The 25,783-nt window shown below is 37.2% G+C and overlaps 1 protein-coding gene across 3 annotated transcripts in view; it reads right to left on the minus strand.

Moving 5' to 3' along the window:
• The window catches only part of LOC108441727 (kelch-like protein 29), a 125,015-nt gene that overhangs the window by 56,899 nt on the left and 42,333 nt on the right, over positions 1-25,783 (minus strand). For all 3 annotated transcript variants that reach the window (XM_037541769.1, XM_037541768.1, XM_037541767.1), the window contains 3 exons: positions 21,751-21,898; positions 20,074-20,604; positions 7,933-8,071 (listed from right to left, as the gene is read on the minus strand). In XM_037541769.1, the coding sequence (XP_037397666.1) occupies positions 7,933-8,071; positions 20,074-20,604; positions 21,751-21,898 (818 nt within the window). The remainder of the gene's footprint in view (positions 1-7,932; positions 8,072-20,073; positions 20,605-21,750; positions 21,899-25,783) is intronic.

The raw sequence follows: 25,783 nt of genomic DNA on the forward strand, positions 1-25,783 counted from the left end.
TTTGGGCAGGAATTTCAACAACTTTGTGGCTTCTGGCTGGTACCATTATTACTTTCCTAATCATCAAGAGGTCATGTGTTCGTTGATGTCACACAGACCTGCCATGGTCAGGAGTTTAAGTGGAGGCAGACACCCCTATCAGCAATCACTAAAAAAGAAATGCAAGCAATTTCAGTTTATAAGGAGTTATGCATTGTTGACTTAAGCGCTAAAAAAAGAACTAAGTTGAGAAAATAAAAGCTGCGCAGAAAGTAGACTTAAGATTTCAAGCTGAAATCCTGACTTTTCACAATATAAATACATGGAATTTTGTCTAAACTATTGTCCATTGTAACCAGATACTAGCAGCAGATAGAGATAAGTTGCAAATGCTGGAGCATGTCTTTAAAGAAGCATCAGCTGAACCCATTTAGTTGAAACCAAATGAGAAAAAGGTGCTTTTTCTAATGCATTGCTCTAAAGAATCTTTTTTGGCACCTTTATATTTCTAGTGAGTACAAAACATAAATCACTGTAGATGTTTGCACTGGCCTGAAAATCAGTATAGATGCTTGCAAGTCGAACAAAACTGATGTGCCACTGCCTGCGGTCTGAGGTCTGCATTTCCATGCATGGGTAACAAATGAATTTATTTTCATTGCATATATATGAAGACGGATGGACAGACAGTTAGATATACAAGTCTTGCATGAGGATAGACAGACAGATGGAGAGTGATGAGAGCAGGGAAGGAGAGGGGTGGAGAGTCAGTCCTGCCACAGGGAGCCAGCAGCCATCCTTCATGTGTGGAGGGACCATTCCATGACTGGGACCTGGGCTTAAGTCTCAAAAGCTTTCAGCTGCTGCCAAAACAAAGTCGAGCATGGCCTGCGTATGAACTGATATATTAGTCGTCATATAAGCCTGACTTGGGGGGAAAAAGCCAAAGGTACAGTATGAGGTGAGGGGTAAATCACTGGAAGTGGCTGGAAAATCAAGAATGTTACTCCTGAAAAGAAAAAAAAAAAAAAAAAAAAAAAAAAAAAACCCAAAATGCAGTTTATAGCTGTCAGCTGTAAGTGCAGGAGTAGAAACAGTACAAAAGAAACTGCAGAAGCAACCGACAAGTCGAGTGAGGTGTGAGGATGTGCGTGAGAGAAAGAAAGAACGGAAAAAGAAATCAAATTAGTAAAAGTCAGCAGACTCCTTTGTACGATCAGTCATTCGCTTAGCGGAATATGAATTGATGGCTTAATGAACGCAGTCGCTCTATAAACACTGCATGTTTGGAAAACAGTTTTGTTCTTTTTAGCAGTGCAAACAATAATTTGGCTCTCAAATATATGGATCTGCAAATGTACCATTCTTCTCCTGCACTGACTATAAGCATAATCATTATCGGACTGTCAAAGTAGAGGAATCACAGTCAGGTTACAGGGGATACTGAATGATAATCGCAAAACAACTCCCATTTTTCACAAGTGAAATAAACAGAAACAGTGAGTGGAAGCTGGTTAACCCTTAATTGAAAAAGGGGTAATTTAATCTGGTGTGAAACCCAAAAATATGCATGCTTTGCTTATTTATACTCGATGTTTCTGCAATGGCAAATTTGAGGGAACATCCTACTATAGCTGCATAAAATGTATGTGCTTTATGTATTTTCATGAAAGGACAGACAGGCAACATGCATAAATACCTATTATGCTAGAGTGGAGTGTAGGAGTAACTATATTCACTCTGTGTTGCAACCTCAGACTTCCCCTCATATACTCTGATTATTTCCTTATAGCCAGAGCTCATGATGGATGGACTGCCAGAGGCACAGAGTAAATATTCATTAAAAAAAGCACAACAATGAAAAAAACGAATGAAACAGGATCTCTGGAGGAATGTGCTTTTTATAATGCAGGGCTACCTCTCATATCTTTATCACTTCATCATAAAACAGGCTCTAAATAGATTGTATCTGCATATTGTACGGATGATTTGCTAAAGAGGTGATTTGCTTTTTAATACAGCTTTTCTCTGAGCAGGACAAACACAGCAGGTGCTCTTTACAGATGATTAGATAAACATGCTCCATTTACGTGCAATAAATGATGGACGAGCAGACAATGAATGACCAGCTCTCTTTTCAAAGTGAGGCTTGATACGCCCTCATAGGCCTGCAGGACCTCTGATACCAAGTGGTGATTGCAGCCCATTGCATGCATCATTCAAAAAAAGATCAATATTTTGTTCAAATTTGATATGCTTGACATGGAACATCTTCAAAAAGATCAAAATTGTTAAGACAACCTTTGGAGATACACGACTTGAGTGCGAACAAGTACATAATCAAGCAGAAACTGTGCCTAGTGTCTGACTTTTTGCTCAGTCGAAGGCTCCGTCAGATGTAAAATGGCATGTCAATGTTTTCTTGTGAATACATGATGAGATGTCCTCAGTGGATTGGCTTAGCTTTGCGAATTATACATTTGCTGTCAGCATCGCAAAAGCCTCATTTAAAAACAGAGAACAATAGCCAATCATGAGTTAATGACAGTATAGAAATCGACCTCTGAACATCATCTAGTGACGGAACAGAAAGAGCTTAGGCCTAGAGCTTAGCCAGATGTCAGACTTCATGGAATATATATATATATGCAGTAGCATGCAAAAGTCTGAAATAACACTGCTGATTTTCTAAGGAAACATAAGTTAACACACTCACTACAGAGAACAAACAAATATATTTTAGTGCACTCAATTTTTAGTGCATTTGAATTTATTTGCAGAGTTTAACATTTTTTGGGGAAAAAATAAAAGAATTAGTAAATTGGTTGAAGGGATGAGTAAAAAGCCAACAAGAAATTTAAGCAATTTTAACTTTCAATGTTCTTTCTTTTTTTTTTTTTTTTAAATGAGTGTCACGATTGGCCCCTCCCAGTCCTGTCCATGTATTCATGTTTTGGTTTAGCCCATGTGCATTTTGTTTTGGTTTAGCCTCCTCCTTTCATGACTCTGCCCCTGATTGTCTCCACCTGTTTTCCACCTGTCCCTCGATTTCCCTGTGTATTTAAGCCCTGTGTTTGCCCCTTGTGTTTGTTGGTCTTTGTTGCTTGAATCTCTGTCTGTGTTGTTTGAATCTTTGTCTGCTTTGTTGGTGTTATATGCTATGTTGGATGTTCTGTTTGTACTTTTTGTTTGATTTTGATTTGTCATGTCGGCCCCCCGATCTATCCGTATTGGCTCTATGACCCTGGACTGTCTCGACCCTGATTTTGGATTTGCCCTTAATAAATCTCGCTTATCTCCGCATATGCATCCGCCTCCTCGCTAGTCGTTACAATGAGTTGAATTTTTTTTAAATAAGTTGTTTACTTCACCTAAGATGCAGTACTAAAATTGTGCTTTTTCAAAAAAAAACTTCTGACTAAATTAAGTTACGCAGAACTTTTTTGACTATAAAAGCTATTAACCTTGTTAAATAATTAAATAAAGCTAAATTGTTATCTTCTTGTTTCTTGTCTTCTTGAGTGCCTTGCTATCCATTTGCTGCTGTAGCACTGTGAAATTCCCTGGTGTGGGACTGAAAAAGGATTATCTATGCAGAAGGTTGATATAAAACTTCCAGCGGATCTGACTTTTGACCATTTTACAGCTTAAATAAAGATAGAAATTATTGTCGATGGTAATCAACCACATCACTGCTGTTGGACGAAAACCTTGCATCTCCAAAATGGTAATTTTAATGTGAGTCAATGGAACCAGAATTTTTTTCAAGTCATTTTGGGCCATTCATCATGAAATGTACACACAATGTAAAGGGTGACAGGGATTTACAAATTATGCCAACAACCATAAAATGACAAAAATGGAGATGACATGGTTTTCTTCCAACAGCAGCTATTTGCTACATATGCAGCAGATAGAAATTAGTTAATTAGAAAATGCTGCTTTATTCCTTTAAAGAAGTGTCCACTGCAACACTCATCAAAGGTGTTTTTAGAGTGTATAAAACACAAATTAGTGTAGATGCTTGCATTGGCCCATAAACCAGGGTAGATAATTGCAAGTCTAACACAACCGATTCAAGATTCAAGAGTTTTATTGTCATATATGCCACTGATGTGCCATTGCCTGAGGTATGAGGTGTTAACAAAGCATTTATTTTGACTGCTTTTATAGGACTTTTTATTTATTTATTTATTTATTTTGCATAAAATATAAAATGTGCCATCACAGTTGCACAGGCCACATTTCATGTTTTGTTTTTATTAATCAATATGTTAAATCTGTCAGTATGTTTACTTACATTCACATAGAAACTCAACAAAACAATTTGATCAGAGCCACTAAAACGTCTGCATATGACTGCAATACAGTCTCAAAACGTCTGCTAACTTACATGAATCACAGACAATCTATGGTTAAAGTCAGTCATCGGTTTGCGATCTCCGGTACAAAGTAAGAGCATGACACTGATGTATTCTCATCGTCTGCCAGGGGAATATACAGCAACCTCTGCTTTCAGCAATCATTGTCGTTTAAGTGCTCAGTATATTCTGGGTGAAAACTATGTTTTAAGGCTAAACCTATTCCTCCTCCACCTTCCAGCGGCAGTGGAACTCAAATAGCTTTGAGAAGTGTATCAGCACATTTTGTGCTCCACTGAGAACAGAGTCAAATCTACACTCACTTTTATTGCTCCTAATGCAATTTTCAAAGCTGCTGCTCGCAAGATAGTATAGCAAGGCCCAGACCAAATTCACAATCTAAAGGGCCAAAGTTCCACTTTAAATTTGTCCTTGAGGCTTCACTGCATCTTGTATGATGCGTAATAAGGGCATTATAGAGATTGGGCTCGCACGGATGAATGTAAATGTACCAGTATTAACATTCTCCACCCTAGTGTTACATTGCACAAGTTAATGGCGTGATACACTGGGCTTGCTTCTTTAACCTTGGAATCAACAGCTAACCACAACTTCAGAATTACTGGAATGTATGCATTTGATGAAGCATACAAATCGGCATTTAGATTGTTAATTCAATGTGTATTCACTATGGAAAATGGAAAAAAGCACAAATATTCATTTAGATAACAGAAAAGAGGATTAGAAAGTGCTACCTCGCAGGTTTTTCTGCTTCTTTTTTTAAGGCTGTCATTCATTCTCTGAGCACATCAAGCTTTTACTTAATCTTTTCATTCCCTCTCCTTTCTCACATGTCTTGGAGTGCATGTTTTAGGAGCAACACATGGCATTTATCACATATCCCAAAGATCACAAAATGACATTTTTACAATCAATATCTCTTTCACCTCTAAAAGCTTTTCATCTTAAGAAACTAATATCAGTGGAGGCATCTCTGCATCGCGGAGTTCAGAAAAGGTTCCCTCAGTCTCTGCAGACTAGGTGCCGTGCTTCATTTATTGTGCATGTCTGTTTGGCACTGCTGATGGATACAAAGCGGCATCATTCATCTAATCACTTCATCTGCACTGCACTTCATATGCCACTGCAGAGATGGCTTTTTACGGAGAAGGAGGTGTTGATGCATAACAAAGTAACATGCCTCAACATGCACTATATGTCCAAAAATACACAGACAAGTTTCTTCTGGAATTAGGGGTATTAATAGGGAGTTTGGTCACTCTTTGCCTCTACACTTCTGGGAAGGGTTTGCACTAATTTTGGAACAGTGCTGTGAAGATATGATTGCATTCAACCACAAGAGCATTAGTTAGGTTAGGTATTATGTGGGATGATTAGTTTACTCTAACTCATAACTCCAGAGAACGCAGCTCCACTGCGGGGGGCGGGCGCGGGGGGGCTTTATACCTTTTAGTTGTTGCTAACTTTAGATATGGTGACCTTGGGCACCACGAAGACTGTCAGTAATCAGTGCACATTTAAGGGCCCATATCCTACCTTTTCTTGTACTATTAATTTATAAAATTCATATATTTGTGTGGGTTTATGTACCAAAATCAGTCATAAGTCATTTTTATATGACCATTTTTCAACCAGTCTAGGCTGAAACACTCCGTATAATTTCAGCATGAATGAGCAGAGCTAAATTGCTGTAGGCTGAATGTGTGGAAATGTGTTGGTTTTCATGACATCACTGAAACAGTAAAGTCGAAATAGGTTCTTTTTGTAGCTTAATTTCCTTATATGGACTGCATGGGCTGGTGATATGAATGGTATATTTTAAAACTTTAGCAGTGTTTATATGCTACATCAAACTCTTTCAAATAAACAAGTGAGGAAAAGTTGTTTTTCCATAATATGGACCCTTCAAGGTGAGACACTACTTCGGGACAGGGTAAAGACATTTTATATTAAAAAAACAACAACAGATATTACAATGAATATTTGAAATTATATTTGAAACGCTCCTACATATGTTATATTTGTATTTTTCTATTAGCCCTGCAAAAAATTACATTTAAATATGTACATTAGATGTTATCTATTGAAAAACACATACATTTGCATGTTTAAACAATTTAGCTTTTAAATAATGTCAAAATTGAAATTTTATCTTATTGTGAACACACACTCCAGAGAAAGGATTTTACAGAGTGGACTGTTTTATCATTTCATCAAGAAAACACTTCATGCTGTTCAGGTCATAAGATAGCATAACTCCAGTTATGAGCAATATATTAAGACATCTGTCTATAAACTTCACACAGTGATGGGAATGAATTTGTAAAAGTTCATAAATGTGAATGCAGATATTCTAGAAGCCGAGACTGGTTCTGAATGTTGAGAGAAGTGATTAAAAGAATGGGCCTAAAACTGCACTACCCAGCGAGATCTCAGAAAACATGTTGTCATCAGTACAGTAGAAATAGACATGTTTGGATATCATTGCTGTCCAAAGAAACACATGTATCCCCATATTTTTGCCAATTTGTCTACATCATTTGAGCATGGAAGATGTCCTTTAAATTGTTTGAAAATATTATGATGAATGGACCAATAAAAATGCTCCAAAACATTTTACATTAACTACCATTGAAAGTAAAGAACATTTTTGTCCTGTCCTGTAAACTTACCATTTTAAAGACACTTGTTTTTCTTTGGACAATATACTAATTGAATACTACAAATTGTTCATTTTGGACACTTTTATAACTACAGTTTAAAAAGACAAGTATTTCTTTAAAAATCTGAGAAATGACTGATAGGACCAAAATCATATATGGCCTAAACGTGACTGAATCCACTGACTGGATGGGACGTCTGTATACCTTTTGATATACTTGACAGTGTATGAAGTCATTGCTTGCATGCAATACCTAATGTACAAATTTACTAAAATTCACAGACAAGGCGAAGATGCTAAGTTTCAAACCAAAAGCTGTGAGACGTGAAACCAAACAAGGACATTTCCAGTTTTCTCCTAAAGCTCGAACAAAAGAATATTTCACAAAACATGAGGAGAAAATGTTTCGTATTAAAGTTGTGCTTATTCTTACCACAGGCTCTGTGTGGATCTATGAATTATTGGCATGCAGGCTCCCAGAGAGATATGCACTGAAGCACAGCAGGTAACCAATGAATCAGGACAGCTAGCACTACACCTCCAAACACTTGAACGGGAGAGGCAGAGTGAAGAGCTGATCTGATATGCCTGACGCATTGCTCAAAATCTCCTCCATTTTGTTCTGACATTTACAATACATTTAAAAAGAAAATCCCCAGTCATGGAACTTTTTTTTGCCCATTAAAATGTAAATTTGCTCGTTTAGTCCGTGGAGATGAAAGGGCAGGATAAGTGTTGACCTTTTTCAACAATGAAATACATTCATTTGAGGGACAGAAGGAATGGCTACTGGCCCTGTGATAGGAACCTCTGTCTTCACACCTGCAAGAGAAGGGGAAGGTAAAGAAAGCCACACAAATGCGCCCTACGAAAAGAACAGAGTGGATCAACAACAGGAGAGAGGCAAACCTTTTAACCATGTCCTTGAAATACAAGCTGCAGGAAGCTAGAACATTTTGATGGACTTCAAATTCTTTGCCTTCAACAATTATGTTCAGGTCTGTAAATTCTTTCGCTCGCCGCTGCTGGTTCAATTCTTTCAACATTTCTGTAGAAGAAAGAGAAGACAAAGAGCAGTTTTCTTACTTTAAGATTTCAAATACAGCGTGTCAAAAGTGCGCGGTCAATTACCATATGTTTGTGTGTCTAGAGAGCTGAAAAAGATGAAGAACTGGGGAATAAAATCATCAAATATATGGAAGAAATGCACAGGTTGAAGGGTCAACAATCTCATTAGAAAGCTACGTATCTACAAAAGAGAAACACTGGACTGCTTCAAGCAGATAATCCCGAAGACAAAAGCTGTGATTTAGCACAAAGTAAAAGGTGTTCGCTAGCCTAAAATGCGTTCAGCAGTCATTTTCTACGCTATGTTTATATAAAGACAGGAAGACAGGTGAATGCATGTGAAAATATAACTTGTTCTGTGAAAGTTACAGAACCAGTGAGAAAGAAAGGACAGTCCATTGTCTTAATCTGCATCAAAAGATAACTAATCAATGCCAATCTTTCAATTTTAGAATATTATGAGTCATTTTTTAAGACTGAAGTTCAACTACATCTACATGGATGGTTGTATTTCACTTTCACTTTGTTGTTATTCACCAACATCAAAATCAGAGGGAAGGACACATGTTGACATGATTGCTGTTCCTGCACTTCTCTCTCAGGGTGTTTTTTTCTCTTTTTTGTGACCAGATGGATAGTTATGCTACATCCTCTCATCTTTAACATGAAGGGGAGACGAGGGCCTTGTGTAATTTGTGGTCCCTGTGCAACGTGCATAAGGAAGGCTGATTGGCTCTGAACCTCAGCTGTCCATTTTCAGCGTTCTCTTGCAAATTATCTTCTATTATGTGTATTTCTTTTCTCATTAATGACAGCTGCACATGCTTTCAGACCCACAACATTAAGTTGCCTTGGACAGTGAAAGGAAGGACAGAAACACCTGTGGAGTTTCTCAGATCTGAAGTAAGAGCAGAGCTTGACTTTCTTGATTTTCTAAATGAAAGCAATACAGTTTATCTGAGATGGACAGTTTAGGTGGTCTACTAGGTCTTGCACAGTTGTAAGAAGTCATAATTTCTCTGTTTTTTTATGGCTTATCAAACTTTAGTTCTGTAAACTTACTCACTTTTTTCCATTGACTTTCCCCTTCCATTTGCAAGTGGATAATCTTCTTAGAAATATCACTTTAGCCTTTTCAGTATGAAATTTGATGGCATCTCAGGTGTGTTTGGGTAGTTCTATGACAGAATCTCTCATACACTTTTGGGAGCTGTAACTCTTTGATTTTAAGATTGGAAGGATGGAAGTGGCCTCACTATAATTAGTGACCTCAGCATCACTCAATGTATTTGGGATTATTTGGAATGTGAGAAGCAGAAAATGCAACCAACTTCTAAAACTGAACTTTGGAGGTGTAAAAAATATCCCTGCAGATATCTTTGAAGAGCTGAAAGCAAGTCTCTTGAAAAGAACAGAAACTGTAATAAAGAGAAAGTGGACATACTAAATGCTGAAAAATTGTATTATTAGTTGTTGATGCAGTAATTTTCTGTATTTTTCTGTTGTGACATTGTAAAGTGAATATCATAACCTTAATATCTGGTCTGCATGTTCTTTATCTTCAATGCTCTATGGAGATAATCAGGTCTTATTAGTTGGTTTGCTTGTAGATGTCTGCCAATTTCTGATTCAAGATTTTTGTTTTACGGTTTTGACTCTTTACCTCAACAGTCTGGATTATAAATGATGCACAGATGATGATGCTGAAGTGCCGAATGTCAGCTTTAATTTTGAAAGTATTTATAGTATCATTTGCATCTCATTAAGCAATTTGATAAATTAACATAATCTTAAATAACGCGTGAACGTTTAGTACTTGGGTGAAATTGGCTTGTAACTGATAACTACCTGAAGTCTGTGACCCACAGATACCACCAGACTTTCCTAGTGATGCTTTATCAGCCATTTAATGCAGGTTTTGTCATTCCTGCTTGTTTCTGAGGTGTTTTGTTATACAGTAAGTGAAATGCATGCACAGTGGGGTTTGAGTCAGATGATTGATTTAGCCAGTAAAGAACATTCCACTGTTTGACCCTTGAAAAAACTCTTTAATTGCTTTAACAGCATGATTCTGGTCATTTTCTTGCTACACGATGAAGCACGACCTGCTGAGGAATATGCTTGGATCTGAATAGTTAAGATGCTTCTGTACACATCAGAATTCATACTGCTTCTGATGTTGCTGTCAGTCACATCATCAATCAACATTAGTGTTCTGGTTCCACTGGAATCCACATGCTCACGCTACCATGTTTCACAGATGAGATGATTTGCTTTCGATATTGAGCAGCTCTTATTTTTTTTTCATGTGTTCATTTTTGATTCATATTTATCTTTGCCTCTTCAGTCCATTAGATCTTGCCAGAACTCTAGAGTTCCATGTACTTTTTAACAAGATATAATCTTTCTGTTTCTGAAACTTTGGTTGAACCTATAATAGACAAACTATGGTGATTTACACATCCTCAACTTAAAGCTGATTTTGGTAACACTTTCTATGAATGTCACATTTGTAAATCTATAAGCATCTATAAACACATTCATAACACATTATAATGCATTCATAAGACATCATAAACATGGCTATTAATATTCATAAAAATGCATTGCATGTTATAGCCGTGCTTTTAGGCATTATGAATTGTTAACATAATGCATTATAAGTACTATTCATCACAAATTATAAGAACTATAATATTATAAGAACTCATAAGTTGTATTTATCTGCTCTAAGCAAAGTGAAGCATACTGTACTAAAGCCTCCTCCAGTGTTAAGAGTGAGGCTTCAACTTGAAGTATTTACTGAAGGATTTAAGATACACATTAAAGCACATTACAGGTTTCAAATGTCAGTTGAACTACTGCTGCCATCAGTGTTTTACCCAATGTGGGAATGTCAATGTACATCACTGTTAACTTGACGCTAACTTAACACTACACATCCAATAGAACGCTGGCAGAAATTAGCATTACTGTACTGTAGTGTAGTGGTGTTACAGAGTGACGGGCTATAGCGTTTGACATTAGAACCAGTGAGAGAACAAACTACAATGTCAGCACTCTACAATTCCGCCTCTCCATCTCCAGGCCTTCATTCCACAGTGATTTTAGACTCAAATAAAATACTGGAAATCTCAGGGTGTAAATAAACTTTGTATCTGTCTTTATGCTCTCCAGGCTGGGACTGACTAGTATAACATGTCATTAACACTACTTATAATGCACTATATTAACAATTCATAATGTATAATAAACATGGCTATAACATGTAATTCAGTGTAATTCATTTTTATAAATATTTATAACCATGTTTATCATGCCTTATGAATGCATTATACCATGTTATAAATGTGTTTATAGATGCCTACAAACACAAAATTCATAGAAAGTGTTACCTGATTTTCTGCACTTCAACACAGTAATTGTTTTATTTCTAATAAAATGTGCTGGAATACAGAATCCAAGCAACACAAACATGCCAGTTTTAGGCTATCTACAATTTCAGCTGAGTTTCCTGTTGTCTGAGTTTCCAAGTCTGATGCATATTTCTGCCCTACCTTAGCTCTATATGTTGGAATGCTAACACTTATGCACACTTTCTTCTGGCTCTGAAACAACTGTATATGACTGCACTAACAATAACTAACATTTCTGGAGTTGTTTATTATTTGTCAGTGAAATACTTTGCATAGTTTGAAGGCTTCTGAAACAACACGACAGCAAGAATCATGCACAAATTCATACGTAATAAGAATGGTGCAATAACAGTTTGTTCTCAAGCTGCATACCAATATCGAATGAAGAGAATGGAAGTTTCTATGGTGAGTCACTTCCAGATTTTCTTGCAGTTTCATTCTTCAACAAAATGTACTGACTTGAGGTAAAACTAAGGTGTTAGCTAAGGTGTTAGCTGTCCCTTATTTTAAATTCATCTGAATAATTAGCACAAACTGTATGCTGTCTGTATTATTAGGCTCACAGATGACGTGTCGAGCTGTTTCTCTGGTGTCTAACTGAGCTAACAAGGAAAAGGACATGTGTGATTATCTGCAGAAAATGTTCTGTGTTAATTTGACTGGGGTGTGTGAATAGCATGGCAGCTAATTATTTTCCATTTAAGTGGGTCAGTGTTCTCTGGAGGTTGACCAATCATTAAATAGCACAGGCTATTCTTCCTACAATGCAAAGAAAGAACATTATGGCTGATGCAAAATGATGTAAAAGTGTAAGTCCCCATACAAAAAAATTGATGTGCATATTACTGCAAATTAAAAAATGGGTTAGGGGTCTTTATGCTTGAATGGGCCTGCTGTTTCCTGTCACGGTTTGCAGTGGTGTGGCCAGGCAGTTCACATTCTAAAATAAATCCTTAAATACAATATTTTGCGAGTAAGTAAGTGAGACATCACCTTTCATTTATTTAATTTCCAGCCATTTAGTTATTTGTTTTTCAGCACAAGAAAAGAAATTCTAAAGTCATTATTGATATATATATATATATATATATATATATATATATATATATATACAGTGCCCTCCATAATTATTGGCACCCCTGGTTAAGATGTGTTCTTTAGCTTCTAATAAATTGAGGGATTTTTTAAATAATATAGGACCACGATGGAAAAAAGAGCAAAATCCAACCTTTATCTCAAGTGCATTTATTCAGTAGGAAAAAAATCCCACATTAAGAAATAATTGTTTAACATCAAATAATGTGTGCCACAATTATTAGCACCCCTGATATTAATACTTTGTACAACCCCCCTTTGCCAACAAAACAGCACCTAATCTTCTCCTATAATGTTTCACAAGATGGGAGAACACAGAAAGAGGTATCTTCGACCATTCCTCTTTGCACAATCTCTCTAAATCATCCAGCGACCTGGGTCCTCTCCTCTGCACTCTCCTCTTCAGCTCACCCCACAGGTTTTCAATGGGGTTAAGGTCTGGGGACTGAGATGGCCATGGGAGGAGCTTGATTCTGTGTGTGGTCAACCATTTCTGTGTAGATCTTGCCATATGTTTAGGGTCATTATCTTGCTGAAAGACCCAGTGACGACCCATCTTCAGCTTTCGGGCAGAAGCCACCAGATTTTGTTTTAAAATGTCCTGGTATTTCAAAGCATTCATGATGCCATGCACCCTAACAAGGTTCCCTGGGCCTTTGGAAGAAAAGCAGGCCCACAGCATCACTGATCCTCCCCCGTATTTCACAGTGGGCATGAGGTGCTTTTCTGCATACTCAGCTCTTGTGTTACGCCAGACCCACTTACAGCATTTGTTGCCAAAAAGCTCTATCTTTGTTTCATCTGACCAAAGCACACGGTCCCAGTTGAAGTCCCAGTACTGCTTAGCAAACTCCAAACGTTTACGTTTATGATTGTGAGTGAGAAAAGGTTTTTTCCGTGCATGCCTCCCAAACAGCTTGTTGGCGTGTAGATAGCGTCTGATGGTTGTTTTGGAGACTTCGTGACCCCAAGATGCTACCATTTGTTGCAGTTCCGTAACAGTGAGCTTTGGAGAACTTTTTATTTCTCTTATCATCCTCCTCACTGTGCGTGGTGGCAAAATAAACTTGCGTCCTCGTCCAGACTTGTTTACCACTGTTCCAGTTGTTTTAAACTTCTTAATAATTCCTCTGACAGTAGATACGGACAGGTGTAGGTGAGTGGCTATTTTCTTGTAGCCATTGCCTGACCTGTGAAGGTCAACACACATCTGCCTTACTTGAATGCTATGTTCCTTTGTCTTTCCCATGTTGAAGAGAAATGGCCTCTGTGTCACGTCATAATTATACCCCAGGGAAACAGGAAGTTGTGAATTGCTAATTAAATGTTCCTACATACTTTGATTAACTTCGTAAACTACTGTAGAAGTGACAGAAATTCTTTAATTACATTTATTTCCTAAGAATTGTTAGGGGTGCCAATAATTGTGGAACAGGTGATTTTATGAAGAAAAATTATTTCTTAGTCAGTGATTTTATTTTCCCCCTAAAACTCTACTTGAGTTAAAGGTTACATTTTTCTACAATTTTCAGTGTGACAGTATGTTTCCACAATAAAAACTGAATTTATTTTAAGGCTTTTGACACATCTTAACCAGGGGTGCCAATAATTATGGAGGGCACTGTATATATATATATATATATATAACAGAAAATCACACAGAAGCCTCAACTCAACAAACCCAATTTTCCCAGTATTTGATTTGTTCCACCCTGCCTTCATTATATGACACACCTGTGGATTTTTCAGATCTGAAGCAAGAGTGGAGCTTAATTGGCTCCTCCCTCCCAAAGCACTGTCTGATAGTGACAGTTTGGGTGGTCTACCAGGTCTTTTACAGTTGTATCGCATTTTCTGTATCTTTTATTAATCTATAGATACATTTTCATTTATTAAAACATATATTTTATTTAAGTACAGTTTGGGAACGTCATGTTTTCATCTGACTTTTCCCTTCCTTTTACAAGCAGATCATTTCATATCAAATCACCTCAGAAGCATCTCCTTTAGCTATTTTAGACACACAGGAGAAAGAAATTTGAAGGCAGCTAAGGTGAGCGAGTAGTTGCTTGTATGAATGTTAGAGTCTCTTTGAAGGTGAACATAATGTCAGTGTTTGGGAGCAGCTTTTTTTGGGAGGACACAGCTATAACTGGTTGGTTTTAGATTAGAAGACTGGAAGCGTTAACATGGTAATAGAGTGGACAAAAGTAAAGAGTGGACAACCCTAAAAATCTGAGGCTTAAAGCACATTAAGACATCTTATTCAGTAACTACATGGACTTCAGTGCAAACTGGCAGAGCTATTCCAAGGGTATAGAAGTGTGTGTTAAAAGTTTGGCCCTGCCGGTGGCCCCTGGCCATTTAAGGGCTTAAATACTGATAAGATTGATCTTGTATCGAGTGAGTATTTTTGTGCATTTTTTTGGTTAAATATATGTTTCCTGCATTTTTTCACACTGAAAAAAAAATTACATCATGGCCATTTTGAGTGGAAAGTAAATAAATGAATGGTGGTCTCTGACTTTTGCACAGTACTGTAGGTCTTGGCTTGGACATACAGTTCTCAGAAAACAATTTTTATTTGTGTAGAATGGTTACGTTATGTAGAGCCTCTTTAAACTCCCAAAACCATTTAAATGTTCCCAAGGAAACCAAAAATGCTTCTCTCATGGCATCACTCCAAATAACTATTCTGGCACCTTTATTTAAAGAAAGTACAGGATGCAAAAATGCTAGTTTGGTTCCAGACTAGAAAGCAATCTACACCAAGCTGTCTCTGCTCTTAGCATAACTAAAGTGAATGCTGAAGCTTGTGAAATGTCTCCTTTCAACACAAAAGCCTTCTGAATTGATAACAATGGAAGTACAGATATGAGATGAAACGTACTCAAGAGCACTCTCACTGGTAGGACACATGTGAGGATAAAGTCAGAATAAATGCATGCAAACTCTGCTCACAAAGAGCCTCAGAGCCCACTGAATGAGCCTATTCTTTTCTCTCCCCTCACCCCAATTAACCACAAAGTAGTGTCTGCAGATATGAAGGGCAATGACTACAAGCTCAGAAAGAAAAGATGGATGTGATGCTTGCTGGCCCTGAATTTCTTTTGTTTCACCATTTTTCTTCCTCAATTATGCAGTTGCAGTGCTTTCTTGGCAAATCTAAATATTTTCTTGGCAAACGCAGAACTTTAATCGGTCAAATGCAAGGCCACTTGACTGTCCATGATCATACAGCGTTCCAAGAATTCTAAAACAAATATGTCGTTAAGGTTTTAAAAGCTTCTCCAGAGTGCAGGCACTTGACCTGTTAAATTAATGAGAACATGGAGTCACTTAACAGTGCACACATAATGTATGCTGCACCTCAAAGTAAATTCAATGTCAAATCATGGTCATTTTTGCAGCTACAGACTCCTTGGAATTGACTTTGACCCAAAAGAAAATGGCGGGAGGAAGAAGGGAAGGTAATTCAAATTGGTTCACTGAATTACAAGCTGACTCTCGGTTTGAAATGAGGCAGAAGAAGTGACATGAAGCCGTTCCTTCTTTTCTCGTGAAAGCTAAATCAAACCCAGTGAGCTTCCAGTAAGTGTTGATAGCATCTGCAATGGGATGCCAACCAGTGCCTTGAGTAGTCTACCTTGTGCCTCGTTAGAATAAGCTGTGTGACACATCTGCTTTATTCTATCTACTGTATGCCTCACATCAAAGGGCCAATTTTAAAAGCCCCAGATCCTACATTTTTGATATTTTTCTTCTCTCTGAGGTCCACTTATGACATTTGTGTGGGTGTATGTACCAAAAGCATACGGAATTAATTTTAGACTAGCATTTTCCAACCTCTATTTTTCACTTACAATTAAACATGGTGTTCATATTACTGTGCCATTAACACTGACATATGTAAATAACTTCAGCTCTGATTGGCTGTAATGTGCTAGTCCAGGCTAAACCTCTTCTTATGACTTCATTGTGAGTGGGTAGAGCTTAATTGCTGTAGATAGGCATGTATAAATACAAACACAATTCCAAAAAAATATAGGTCAATATGTGAAATGCAAATAACAGAAAGAAGCAATCTATAAAGCCACTTTGACCTGTATTAAAACAGAAATAGTAAACTTCACTGCTTTTCTAAATTACTTTTGTAAATTATATTTATCATTGTATCATATTTTGTGAATATATGACTATTCTAAAATTGATGCCTGTACCTTCCACAATAACTGTGAATGGTAGTTTCAGACCAATGTTGTTAAATGTTCAGAAAACATATTAAAAGAGGTGATGTAATCATATAAAAGGAGTATACAGGAAAAGCTCAGTCCTTTATAAGCGATGAGGCTCACCTCTTAGCCAAAAAATGCATCAGCCAACTCTTTAAAGACAATGTCTCCTAATGAGTGACTGCAAAAAAATGAGGTATTTTACCCTCAACAATGCATAATATTATCAAAAGATTTATGTTTGTGCATAAAAAGCAAGGCCAAAAACCACAATTGAATGCCTGTGATGTTCAATTGCTCCACAACACTGCATTAAAATCAGTATGTTTTTAATATTCCATATATATATTCTTATACATATATTACACATACGCAGCCTTTTAGACGCTGTCTTTTTCAGGGACATCCATAGTTATTTCCATATGACAATGCCAAGAAACATTCCATAGGTGTTACAACAGCCTGCATCAAAGATTGTGGGTGCTAGACTGGTCTGCCTGTCTTTTGTTGAAAACGTGTGGTGCATCATGAAAAGCAAAAGATGACAATAAAAGACCTGCATGGTTGTGTAGCTAAATAAGTAAAAAATGACAAGAAAAAATCCGCCTTCTAAACTGATTCAATTACTGTCTTCACTCCCCAAGTGTTTATTAAATACTGAAAGGAAAGGCCATGTAATAAAATTGGCAAATATGCTGCTGTCCAAGTTTTTTCAGGAACATGTTTCTGATATTTGCAATGAGTCTATATTTACAAAAAAAAGTTCAGAAAGTAAAACATTAAATATCATGGTTTTGTACTGTTTTCAATTTAATAAAGGTCAAACTGAATCTTCGTATCGCTGCTTTCTGTTTTTATTGGCATTCCACTCACTGTCCCAGCTTTTTTGGAATTAGGTTTGTATGATGGCTTGAAATGTGCAGGAAACCAAAATATTTCAGTGTGTTTTCTATAGAGGATGTGTCACCTATATTTTCAAAAGACATGACTGAACTGGGGGGTTCAAAGTTTTCAATATGACTCTATAATCCACACCTTTAAAAATAAATGTGTCAGAAAGGTTGTTGAGTGTTGCAATAGAAGAACCACATTTAGTTTCCTAAAGAACCTTTAAAAGAACTATTTTTGTAAATGAGATGTGTAGAGATTTGATGCCCACTGCTAAAACAGCCTGACTCTTGAAGGGTTCATTCAGTAAAGACAATGGTTGTATATATAACCATGAACACTCAAAGAATCATTTGCATGCAGAAATGCTTCTTTGCACATTGAAATAGTTCTTCAGATTGATAGAGAATGTGTCACATATGGTTACATTATATTATATTGTTATACATTATATTGTTAAGCTCAACATCATAACATTAGCAGTAACACTCTTTTCTAAAAGGTTCTATTTAGAACACATTCTCTATCAGTCTGTAGCAAGATTTCACCAAGCAAAGAACCAACTAAGCATACAAATGGTTCCGTAAGTGATCATGGTTCTTGATAGGACCACTGTCTTTACTAAAGAACCCTTGAGTGTACCCATTAGAACCAGCATGGTTTTAGAACCTAAGAGCGCAGTATAACAATTTAATCTCATATGTTGCAAGCTTGCTGACTGCCTCTCTGAAAAAAAGACAGCATTTATTAAAAAATGTGAATGAATCAAGCTTTTTAGATGCTAATCTCCTGAGATGAGAATGATTCGCGGCTGGCAGGAGCACTAATCACTGCTCGTGCGGCGGGGAGCGGGTCAGGGGCTGACTGATGTCTCTCTTGTTCTCTGAAGAGCGCAGGGGCGGAGAGATGAATCCTAATGGCTGCCGCCGCTGCCGCCGCTGCCTCTGCCAGCCCCGAGCAGGCAGCTCCTGTTTGGAGAGTGCCGCTATAAATACATGGCTATGATAATTCACTTCAGACTGGAACTGTCAGAGGTAGGACTCGCCCGTACTAACGCACAGGCTATTATGAACAGGGACTGAATGTTATTAATGAAGGTCGCATTCTACACTGAGGGGGAGTACGGACAATCGGCCAAATTAATGAGCTATCCGCTTGCTTCATTTAATCACAGCAAGCAGCGCTGAGTAAAGCAAATTGCCAAATGGGTTTACCACTTTACATTACTGTTGATGAAGTTAACATCTGAATTGTATCTGATTTCAAAATACAACCTAATGCGTGGTGTCCGAGCGCTGGATTTACTATGAATAATCATTTAAATTCAGTTGGTCCAAAACAGTCATTCATTTCGTTTTTCCTATACTTGAGGGACTTGTCACCCTGGAGATCTCATGAATGGACTTAATGATGATCTATTGACTGGACTTTACATTCTCAATTACAAGCAGATAAGTGGACAGCGACACTGCTCCTGCTGTCTTCACAACCTTCATTTTTATAGAAGACTAATATTTCTAGTGATGCAACATGACACGCAATTTAAAGGAGAGGCAGCAGAACAGATTTTTTGCCTGTAGCTCAGCAGAATATCTAAAAGATTTCACCATGAGCCAAAAGCATATGCAAGTGCTGCCACACATTCTCCCATACTGATTTCAGGACCAACTGCTTTCCATTTGTATAAAAGAAGCTAGGACTGAATACATTTGAAGTTTCTGAAAGATGAGAGATGTGAAAATGAATCTTGCATTCCTTCTTTATTCTGTCTCACAAGCATGCATAGAGTAGACAAAGAGTATGCATAAAGTACCTTAGTATAAAGTCAATTAGTTACAGTAGACTGAGGACATATGCCTATCGTTGAATGTTACGAAAGCGTCTCCTACATTACAGCATCAATCAAAATGTTCACTAAATGGGAGAAGGTATTACTGATTGCCCACTAGCATGAAAACTATGTTAAACTCATTAATCATGAGGGCTCTTGTTTGTTGAGCATGCTGCAGAACATCAGAGAATCCAAGCCTTCATGAAGTTAATATAATTGTATTATTAGGGTTTATAAAAAAAGAAAACAAGTATAAAAAAAGAACCCTATCCGCTTGGAGAAGGAGACGAATGAGAGCCTTTATTGGGGGTGATAGTCAGGAAAGTAATAAATGTGTTCAAGATTATCAGCTGTACGGGCTCAGATAGTGAGCTTTCTCTGCGTTATTACTTTAATACTATCACCAGAAAGAATATATATATATATATATATATATATATATATATATATATATATATATATAGTTCAGTCAAACTTTTACAATTATATTAGGGTTAGCCAAGACTTCAGGGAGCTTTACCTTTTGGATGATATGGGTCTGTGAACTCATACTTCCCCATGCCAACAGTCCGGAGCATCTGCAGTCCGTTGGCGGTCTCCTGAGTGATGGGAGCAGTAGCTGGAGGGTGCTGTGTGGCTGCTTGTCCATTAGTCAGAGGGAGGTTGTTGCTGGCTAGTGTGGTGGATGGCTGGACCATTGGATGGGCCAGATGACCATTGCCCAGTACAGTGTGAACAGGGTGGGTGACCTGGCATACTCCAGGCATGGGGGACATGGCAATAGGGGGCAGACTGCTGACGCCCAGCGGCTGGCTCTGCACATTGAGCACCATGCTGGCTAGTGGCTGTGAAGGGGGCTGATGGAGCTGGTAGTGAGTGGGCAGGAGTGGATGAGGAGGGGGCACAGGGGTCTGAAGAGCAGGAGTCGCCCCGATGATGGGTGCCTGGACAGTCACTCCCTGGCTATAGGCTGGAGGTTGGGGCATGCCATAAGAGTGGGACAGCAGACTTGCTTGGCTGACTGTGGCTACTGCAGGAGGCCATAGTGGACCTGAGGAGAGGAGGTTGATATACGTTTTTCAGTTTTTCACTGATAAGAGACCAGCTTAGAAGTGAAACCCTTAAGTCAGCAGTCACTGGTGTGTCCAACCAAATAGAACCACAATTCATAAAACTAATCTGTCTTTTTAAGACTGAAACAAGTGGTAACAGGTATGCCTGATTGGACAGAAAACCTGCAGCCATACCGGATAAGATTGGCGACCCCTGCCTTAAGCATTAGTGTCAAAGTTATTACAGTGTGGTTCAATACAGATCAGTGAAATAAACAATCCTTTGGAACAGATTCTGTGATTTCAATGGATGACAAAGTTGTATTCATAAGTAGATAAGAAAGAAAATAAGATGTTTTATTATTATTTTACTGTACATACATGCTTATAAAAGGGTTATTCAATGCTTTTTAAGCAAAGGTCCTGTCTTATATCATATAAACCTGTACTGTTTTAGATATATTGTATTTTGAAATATTAAAATTTTTGTCATAATTTAGTCATTTCAAAACAAATGTAAGAAATGTAAGATGTAAGAAATGCAGAATGTGTAAAGTAAATATAGAAAGAAAATCAAATATAACTGTAATTTATTACATAACTCAATGTTATAAAAATCCAATTATATAATAATTATATAATTACATTTAAATAGGACAGTAAAACTAATGAAAATAAAATAAACTTCATGGACGTCTACATCCTAAAGCTTAATGTTCAATAATTACACACTTGAAAACAAAGGAGTGATAAAGAACCTTAATATAGTCTGAAAAACTCACATACTGTTGTTTTTCCTATAGCTGTATATCTCAGCCCAGATCTATTTGGAAACCTTTATTTTTAACAGTGCAACAGTTAACAATGCAAACTGAATTGTTATTAAGGTATAGAAGTGAGGAATTCAAGTCCCAGTGTGCCTGGAAACCTTAAGATGTTGAATACTAAATAAAAGTAGCAGTTCTTGCATATTCTCAAACATTTTTATTTGTATTTACAATAATGGCAAGTACTTGACAAGGGCTAATAAAGCAAGCAATGTTGTGTGCAAACTGTCAAAGTTCATGTCCAGTATGAATTACTGAATCGTGTGAGATGTTAAGGGTAGTTCTGCCCTGAACCCAAAGTACTCCGTTATTCTTTACCTGTATTATCTTTCTCCCTCATTTGTTTGGTTGGAGGTTCATCTGTGTCCCAGGGTGTGGACTGGTTAATAGGTGTCTGTCCCCATCTGATACTGGGAGCCAGAGCAGGGCCGGCTGTTTGGTTCTCTCCCACTGCATGCGCTGAGACCTGGTTGAAATAAAACAAAGCAAACCTGCTAAACAAAACACGGCAAGCTTTAATGATCAGCTACCTCTTCAATTACACCCCACATGTCAGACACCAGTACATCATTTTGCTTTGTTAATATTCCATTCCACTCTGCTCTTTTAATTATGCTGCTGTTCTAGATTAGTGCCATCAATAATGTAGGAAAAACCCAAGGTCGGCCCCCAGCAATTTAACTTGGTGAAAGCAAGTGAGACAGAGAACGTTTTTACTAATTAATTCTTATCTGCTTCGCATTGACTGTAAATCAGAGCGCAGACGAAATATGAAGAAAGTTGTTTCACAGTTGAGTAAAGAGATTTTTATCACTTTACCGTGAAGCCAGTAGCATGTTAAGCAGAAAAATGGGATACACATTAAAACAACTGTAATGTCTTTCTATAAATTCTATTTCTTACTTATTAGTCATAGTGTTAGCAGAACAGCTATTTGCAAGTTAATACTGCTAGGAGATATTTGTTGTATATCAGAGAGTCAAAAACTTTCAGCCCTAGTCAACATTAATTCATCTCATCAAGCTGTTCCCAATTAATTTTGTTTTCAGGATTCACATGGCAGCCCACTGAACAGTACAATAACACAGAGATTAAGAACAAAAAAACAATAATGTCAATATCAATATGCAATAAGCTTTCCTAAGTAGATTTAAATTTGAAATGCCTATCAGAATATTTCCTCTATGTCACAGACTAATTCGATCAATACCACAAATAAATATCCCCATGTTTGAATTAATACAATTCATTATCGACTATAATTGCTCCATCAGGGAAAGCATTCTCTTCCATTCTCGATGAGAGTGAGACACAGGCTGAATACTGAACACTGTACATGCAAAGTCTAAAATACTAAACTGGTCAACAGTGTAATAGAAAATGAATTGATCAAACTGCTGGAGAAATTCCTTTCCATAGACACGAAAGAATAAAAGCTTTTTCTGCTGGTTTCAAAACAGCAAGTAATTGGATTATTATTAATTTAGCATGCTGGAGAACTCACTGAATCCTAGCTATGGCACTTTAAAAGTAAATGCCTCAGTAGACACTAATTTGGGAAACTTTCTTCCGAACAAGAGATAAGAGTGGTTTATTAGCCGCTGTTTTGGTAACGGCTATACAAAGTCATTTTAAAACACTTCCCTTTATGCCACCTATTTATTATGCAAGTAACTCTAAATCATTCATTAAACTTAACAGCACACTAACAAAATGCACAGGTGATAGCCTATTCTACCACTGTGTGTAAATCAGCTGTTTATCTGATTTTCATGAACTATGCCCTGATTTGCATATCTATTTGAATTTGAATTAGGAACTGATATAAGGTCTAAAGTTGATTGTTATTCACCGTGAACACTTGTGCCGCTAGGAAGCATAAGCAGGGACCAGAAGCTGCAGATCACTCTCGATAACAAAACTGCTAGCTGGAATAATGAGCAGATGAATATGCACCACATTGTTTGAGCCTGTATCCTGTCTAGCAGCACTGCATTATAATGAACTGTGATTGGAAAATAGTACAAAAACAAAATATATAAATAGAAAAAAAAATTAATTCAGTACATACACATCCATATTAAAAAGGTAATAATATGAGAAAGCATGGAGATCTCTCTTTATAAAAAAGCAAAAGAACCTTGGGAGATGAAAGTTATAAAGTTGAAGTTTCATTTATTTTCATTGTATTGCTTGAGGTATACAGATTGAATACATTGAATATAACGGTAATGGTACATAAAAAGCTACAAGAAATAAATGTTTTCATTAATAAAAGAAGTGTTTGGAATAAAAGCAATAAAGGATGCTGAACACTTTTGAAAGCCTGAATGGTTTGGTGAAAAAAAACAATTGAACATGATTGTCCATTTATCTCGGGTAGATAAACAAGCCAAGACAGATATTGTGTCCAAATTTTGCTAATACAGTTTTGCTTAAAAATTTTTAATTACTTAAAAACGGCATTATGACTAGTCACTGCAGATTAATTAACTGACAGTTTCCTAGATGAAATTGTAAGTGCAGGCCCTTTTATTCTTCAAAAGACTCACTCACACACACACACACACACACACATTTTCTAAGCTGCTTCTCCCTCAGGGTTGTTGGGGGGGGGGGGGGGGGGGGTGCTGGAGCCTATCCCCAGAGGTCATCAGGTGGGAAGCAGGATACACCCTGGACAGGTCGCCAGTCCATCGCAGGGCTTCAAAAGATTCATGAAAAAAAATACACTTCTGAAACATCTGAAGGATGTTGAGGAGTACCTCAAGGCGCAACACTTGGGCCTTTACTTTTTTGGTATGTAAAATACCACTTACGAAAATGCTCATGTAACATTTTCTTTACTGTGAATACTAATGTCAAGGAAAAATGGACAAAACAATGGATTTCTGACAAAAAATCTCCAGCTGGCACTGTTTATGAACAATGTGCATTAAAATAAAATTACATCCAAAGAAAGACTACTAGTCAGTCCTGTTTTTTTATCTGTCCTCCAGACCTCTGAATTTATGGGTGCCTAGAACCACCTGCTTAATAAGACAAGCAGCAAAAGAAATAAGATTAATGGTCAAGACATACAAGGACTCAACAGCCAGAAAAAGCAATGAAATGTCACTAATAAACACAGCAGAAATAATAATGAAATAACTCTAATGAACACAACATTGTGTTCATCTGTGCCCCCTTAATAATGCAATCCAAGCCACGCACAACCAAACCATGCTACTAGAGCCAACATCTATATGTAAACTGTGACAGCAAGGCACAAACATAGGATTAACTTTCTGCAACTATAATAGCACACATAAGCGTGATGTCACAAGTTATCTAAACATTGTCTGAAGCCTAATAAAGACTTCATATCACAGCAGGCTTCTGTGGTTGGCTTGTATTTCAAAAGCTGCTCCTCAGGAATGCAATCCACACCACAGCGATATTCTTTTTACAGATAAAACCAATGTTAAAAGCTATGGTTTTTCTTATTTCTTATTATTATTCATAATAGCTAATTGAGTCATCTACATTGTCATATGCTAAGTGGAGTATGTTTGTCATTCATTATTAAACAGAAATAGTACTGACATTTAGATCTATAATTTCTCTCATGTGCTTGTTCCATAATTAAATAAGTGTGCAAAATAGCCCTACTATAAACACACACTGCTATTTGCAATTTAAATGTGTACATTCAAGCACTCGTGTAGCAATTATGTAGGAATATTAGGTGGAGCATTCTGGACAGCTTTTCAATTCTATCCCCAGGCAAAAGCAAGTCAGGCGGTTGGATTACTGAAAGTGACCTCCTATAGTTTCTAAAAGAGAACACTGGGAGACATGAAATGGTATAATATCAGAAATAGAGATGAAATTCACTGACTGATATGCTTGCTTTTAATGCAGTCTTCCGGTATCCACAGGAAAAAACACAAATGAAAATATTGCTTTTGATGATGATTCTGAAAGAATGCTGCTGCTAACTCTGTATGTAGTTGTTCAGCTTGAATACTAAAATTATCTATACATGTATATATGCTGAATCTTACATTAGAACATAAAAAATAAATACACTATATGGACAAAAGCATTGGGACACCTACAGAAGTTTTTATGACATCCCATTCTAAATCCATAGGCATTTATATGTAGTTGGTCTTCTGGAAGCTTTCTACAAGATTTTACAGTGCGTTTGTGGGAATTTTTGCCCTTTCATTGAGAAGAGCATTTGTGAGGTCAGACACTGATGTGAGACGAGAGGGCCTGGCTCACAATCTCTGTTCTAGGTCATCCCAGTGGTGTTACATGGGGTTGAGGTCAGGACTCTGTGTGGGTCAGTCAAGTTCTTCCACAC

The sequence above is a fragment of the Pygocentrus nattereri genome, chromosome 10 (genome assembly GCF_015220715.1).
Source record: "Pygocentrus nattereri isolate fPygNat1 chromosome 10, fPygNat1.pri, whole genome shotgun sequence".
Classification (NCBI taxonomy): Eukaryota; Metazoa; Chordata; class Actinopteri; order Characiformes; family Serrasalmidae; genus Pygocentrus; species Pygocentrus nattereri.